The sequence below is a fragment of the Bidens hawaiensis genome, unplaced genomic scaffold (assembly GCF_021521415.1).
Source record: "Bidens hawaiensis isolate Kalapana, Puna unplaced genomic scaffold, B.hawaiensis_p1.1 tig00419544_1, whole genome shotgun sequence".
Taxonomy (NCBI): Eukaryota; Viridiplantae; Streptophyta; class Magnoliopsida; order Asterales; family Asteraceae; genus Bidens; species Bidens hawaiensis.
Genome location: NW_027504896.1, coordinates 65,681 through 70,584, shown reverse-complemented (window position 1 = coordinate 70,584; position 4,904 = coordinate 65,681). Strand labels below are relative to the sequence as shown.

General features: G+C 33.7%; 1 protein-coding gene across 1 annotated transcript; it reads right to left on the bottom strand.

The window, feature by feature from the left end:
- Positions 1-1,648: 1,648 nt before the first annotated feature.
- LOC143609334 (putative WRKY transcription factor 40) lies at positions 1,649-3,111 on the bottom strand. Its single transcript, XM_077084113.1, has 4 exons — positions 3,055-3,111; positions 2,641-3,006; positions 2,419-2,535; positions 1,649-1,912 (listed from the first exon to the last, which is right to left on the bottom strand). Exons 1-4 carry the CDS (start codon positions 3,109-3,111, stop codon positions 1,649-1,651), a joined length of 804 nt encoding a protein of 267 aa, XP_076940228.1.
- Between the last annotated feature and the right edge of the window lie 1,793 nt (positions 3,112-4,904).

Below are 4,904 nucleotides of genomic sequence, written 5' to 3'. Positions count from 1 at the left end.
ATAAGACCATGAAGTTATGCATATCTCTTTCTTTATTTATCATGGAATAACATGACTTGGGAATAAGGTGTTATTCCCACATTTAATTACCAAAGTAAGCTCATATCACATGTTTACTAATTAATTGTTAAACCAAGTTAAGATTTAGTTTTAACCAAGATGATACATTTCTAGACTTGATCATTTCTAGAAAAATATAAAGATCCAAAAAGATTGTTTTTAATTTATGCTTTTAAATTTCTTTTAAAAACTTACTTGTCAAACCAAACCAAAACTACTATGATGTTCACGTTCGGTTAAAATAAATACAACGATTTAGTAGTAAAAATCAAACAAGTGCGTCTGTGGATTGATACTTGGTTCTTACCTATACTATGCTAGGTACACTTGCCTATTTATGTGTGGTTTAATTAAAGTAAAAATCATTTTTATAAATTTAAGAACTTGACATTGTGTGAAACGAATCTTTTGAAAAACTAACAACTTTTCTATACTCATCTCACGCACACCAGAACATTATCATGTGGACCGAAGGGAAGCAAAACTGGAAGACAACCTCGAGCAACTCATGACCGAACTTGCTCGCTCTAACCAGAACCAAGCCGAAAGGGAAACCCAAACCAACTTCATGCCATGGTCTGCCCACATGCAGACTTTTTTTTGGAGGAGGACCGGGATTATTGAAGTAGTTTCCGTTAGGTTTAAAGTTCTAGCTTATCATCCTTTGTATCACTCGTCGTTTCCGTTTATCATTTGTATAACCAATTATCTTTAATTCTAATGAAATTTCCATAACCTAATCCGAACCCTAGATCCAAGTTCCTTCAAGTATTAAGTTGATTTAGGCCAAAATTGTGTTTATACTTTGTTGTGTTGTTTGTGTGTGATGTTGAAATAGTTTATTTTCTTTGTTTTCTTTGTACGCTTATTAGGAACTATTACTAATTTATGTACTATGCCCGCTTATGGGCAGTACGGGTTTTGTATTCATGCCTACTTTATGTTTTATGATTAGTGTTTGTGGTTGTATTTGTAGATATCATGCTGGTAGGATATATCTAGTGAGTAAAACAACCCGGCGGCTTGCAAGGAGACAACAACTAGCAAAAATTTCGTCTTGGCTCGTAGAGAAGTTAAATTCCTTTTAAGCCTAGTTTTTCATTTATCTTTTGCATCTTTTCACATTGAAAACAATGTGAGATTCAAATGTGGGGAGTGAGTTTACACTTACCCAAGCCAAACCTCGTTTTCCATTTATATATCTTTTGAATCTTTTAAACGGCATAGATTTTAAAATTTATGAAATTAATTCATTAAAACTTAAGCTATTGTTTTTTCAACAAATGTGTTATTTAAATCATTTTCTTACAATATTCCATTTTTTATACTCTATCCATTGGTTATACAATGATTTGTGTGACAATTGGAGGATTTGATATAACATCATATTTATCATCAAGTCATTTAAATTATTTATCTATTTCAAATGTTATAGATGAAATGGAAACTGATTTATGTTCAATGGAATCTATTGAATATACAACGAAATGAAGCTCCAACTACTGCAATTAAGCCTTATTGGCACCTTTAATCACCCTTAATCACATAAGTACGCTAGTATCTTGTCCATTAATCCATTTAGCATACTTTAAAAGGTTTTAACTTCCAAAATCTTGGAGGAAATGGCTGCAGCAAGCTCTGAAGTGAAATTAGGGTCTTTACTTAGATAAGTAGCCATTTGTTCCACCAAACCTTCATCAAGTTTTGGGGAGTTGAACATTCTTTCACTTGTACTAAAAATCTCACTTTCATGGGCTAAAGCATATGCTGCCTCTTGCATAGCGCTTCTATGGTTGTGTTCTCCTTCATAGGTTACAACTACAACACCATCATCATCCATACTTCTTTGCACCTAATTAAGAACCACATAGTGTTTAGAGAGGGAGAGTGAGTGCATGTGATAAGGAGCGAATTAAGACGATTCCTACTATGAATAGTAGAGTGACTGGGAAAAGGTGGCCCAACATAAAACGAGCATAACTTAGATACGTGTGGAGTTCTAGGGCCATAACAACCCACAAAAGTGTCTCCATGAAACGAATCTTGTGGTAAACCGTTGGTTTGGTGCAACCATCGGATCAAGTTCCATCAATTTACAGGGCTCCGATTGCGTATTCAAGATCTTTCCCCGATAATAGTGAGTTTTAAATATTTCTTATTTCTAGTTTAAAATGTGTAAACCACTTATTGCCTTAGTTTGCACGTTTATTATGTCTTTAAGTTAAGCATTTATCTAACTGTTTGTAATAAAAGGCTCTCATGTAATGTTTTCATTATTCAGTATTATATCAATTCTTTTAAGAATTCTCTCTGTTGATCTTTGTACTTCTGCTCTCTGTGTCGGGGGAGATATGTTACCTTCTTCTTCACCGGGCAGGTCGGTGCGGAAGAGCACTTATAGTAAGCTCTAGGTGAGGGGTTATCTCTTGTCACCTTTTGTCCATATTTCCTCCATTGATATCCATCCTTCACTACCTTCAATACAAACAATTAATACATCCCTTTCAACACTATTCATGCTTCCAAAAGAGTGTTTGTTTAATAGTTAAGTGTGCTTAACAAAGAGAGATGAGCACGTACCAGGCTTTTATCGGACAGGTCTATGCGTACATAAACTGTTTTAGTTCCCGACCTCGCTGGTTCCTCGTGCGGCCTCTTCCACGAGCTTTGTTGAACTGTATCTTCAAATTTTCTTTTCCTAGGACTCCACTCTAATATTTCTTTGTCTTGCATTAGTTTCTTGACATGAGTTTTTAGAGAGTAATACTTGTCATATGCAATAATAAGCTTCTCCTTTAGCTTGATATTTTCATTACTTAAATCTCCAACTGAAGGATCATCAACCGCTTTTTCAATCGAGCGATGGTCATCGTCGTCGTCATAATCATCATTAAAACTGACTTCTCTAACCTTAAGCACGTACTTATAATTCAAATGCGTGTATATCTATATTATATATGTATGTATTAATTAGCCAGTAATGTATGTACTTACAGGGCTGTCTTCAGCTGAGCAAAAGAGACTAAGACTGAGATCAATGGTGGCTGCCATTGGTGCTGGTTTGCAGGAGAAACCAACAAGGGTTCAGAGTCTTATAATAGAAGGTAATTGAGGGAGTGGGGTCTCAAAAGTCTTAAGTCTTGGTCTCTTAGTTTGGTGCGTACGTGAAGTGTGAACGTAAGCTTCCAGGAAATGGATTTGCATTTAAAGAATTTAAGTTGGATAAAGATTTAGTCTTGCTTATACTTTTAAATAAATTTCATGGCTCTTTCAGGTTATTTTTAAACTTTAAATAGTGGTTCACAAGTTTTAAGTTAAAGTTTGTTGAAAACTTGATAAGCTAATTTCAACTTCTAGTTGGTTTTAATGTCGCTAAATGAGTTCAATCGAAGCTTGTTTGAGCCGGTTTCTATTCAAAATAAAAATCATTTTAGGGCTACTTAGATCTGTTGATAGAATAAAAACCCTATTGAATTTTGAAAATCATGAAATTCTGTCAAACAATAAAAAAATTTGATTATGTAATATATATTATTATCTCCCCCCCCCCCCCCCTTTTTCAGTTTTCTTAACTAATTGTTACACAAGTATAACAAAATATTGTTGGCGAAATGTTACACATGCATTAGTAACATTTGTTACACCATGTTTGACATTTGTTATAATTTTCTTTTCATTGCCGGGAAGATTATAACAATTACATATATTAGATATGAAGAAAAAAATGTTATATAGGGGTTTGATGGGGTTTCTCAATTAAAAAGACATTTCATTTTATATACTCTTTAGGCATAAAGAAGCGATCAAATAAAAACTACTACATAATTGAACTTACAACTCTTGACTATGCATCTACTCGAGTCCTAAGTAGTATTTGAGGGTTTTATTTTTTTGCTAGTAGTATGGAGCTTTGCGTTTGGTTTAGTAAGTTTTGGTTTTGAGGGTTAGGTTGTCTTTTGGGGGTATGTCTCAAGTCCCCGTTCCATTAATTTGTATTGTTTTACTTTTATTTATGATATTTTTGTCAGGGTTTCGTCTCCTTTTAGAAAATAAGTATGTGAACTGAATTGTATGTCATTTTAAATACAAATAAATGAAATAAAACATGATACAAAACCATGTTTCGTCATGCGGTGACATCACCGGTAATTTTTTTTTTCCCTCCATCGTTTGTAATTGCAAGGCAAAATTCTCTAACTTTCAAAGTCCACGTAAGAAATAATTTTTAGTAGCGTGGAAAATATAAGAAATTTTATGGGGTCATTTATATATTTATATATGTTAAAGCAAGAAAATGAATAAAATAATCAATATAAAGAATAATTACATCACTTTACTAGGTAAGACATCCATTCTTAAGTTCTCCGCATGTACAATACTTAGAGCATTGCAAAACCATTCTCTATCCTATATTCGTATATATTATATAATTACATTAAAAAACATTGTTTTTTCTCTCTTTTGTTTAATTAAATAATACTTTTTATACCTTTATCATTATCTTTTCTCTTTCCTTCACTCATAACCACTTTTAAAAAATATTAAAAAATTATACAGTATGAACAGTGAAACCTCAAATTTAACTTTCCCCTATAACATTTTCCCTCTCCTCTACTCACAACCACTTATAACCAAATCATATAATTTACAAATCCCACTCACATAATTATAGGGAACGGGCTGAGAATGCTCTTAAAGGTGTAGACAGTGGGGCTCGGGATCAAATAGAATAGGTACCGCTCGGGAGGTTGGGGAATACCGCCTCGTCCCCTTTGGTGCTGAAGGAAAATATGTCGAATGGGGGTGTAGTTGTCGCGTGTCATCCCATTGATCCGTCCTCCTAC

Coding starts and splice junctions, on each gene's coding strand:
- LOC143609334 (XM_077084113.1), bottom strand. CDS start 3,111: ATGGCAGCCACCATTGATCTCAGTCTTAGTCTCTTTTGCTCAGCTGAA. Junction 2,536..2,640: donor ACCTGTCCGATAAAAGCCTG/GTACGTGCTCAT, acceptor TTTGTATTGAAG/GTAGTGAAGGATGGATATCA. Junction 1,913..2,418: donor CCTGCCCGGTGAAGAAGAAG/GTAACATATCTC, acceptor GTTCTTAATTAG/GTGCAAAGAAGTATGGATGA.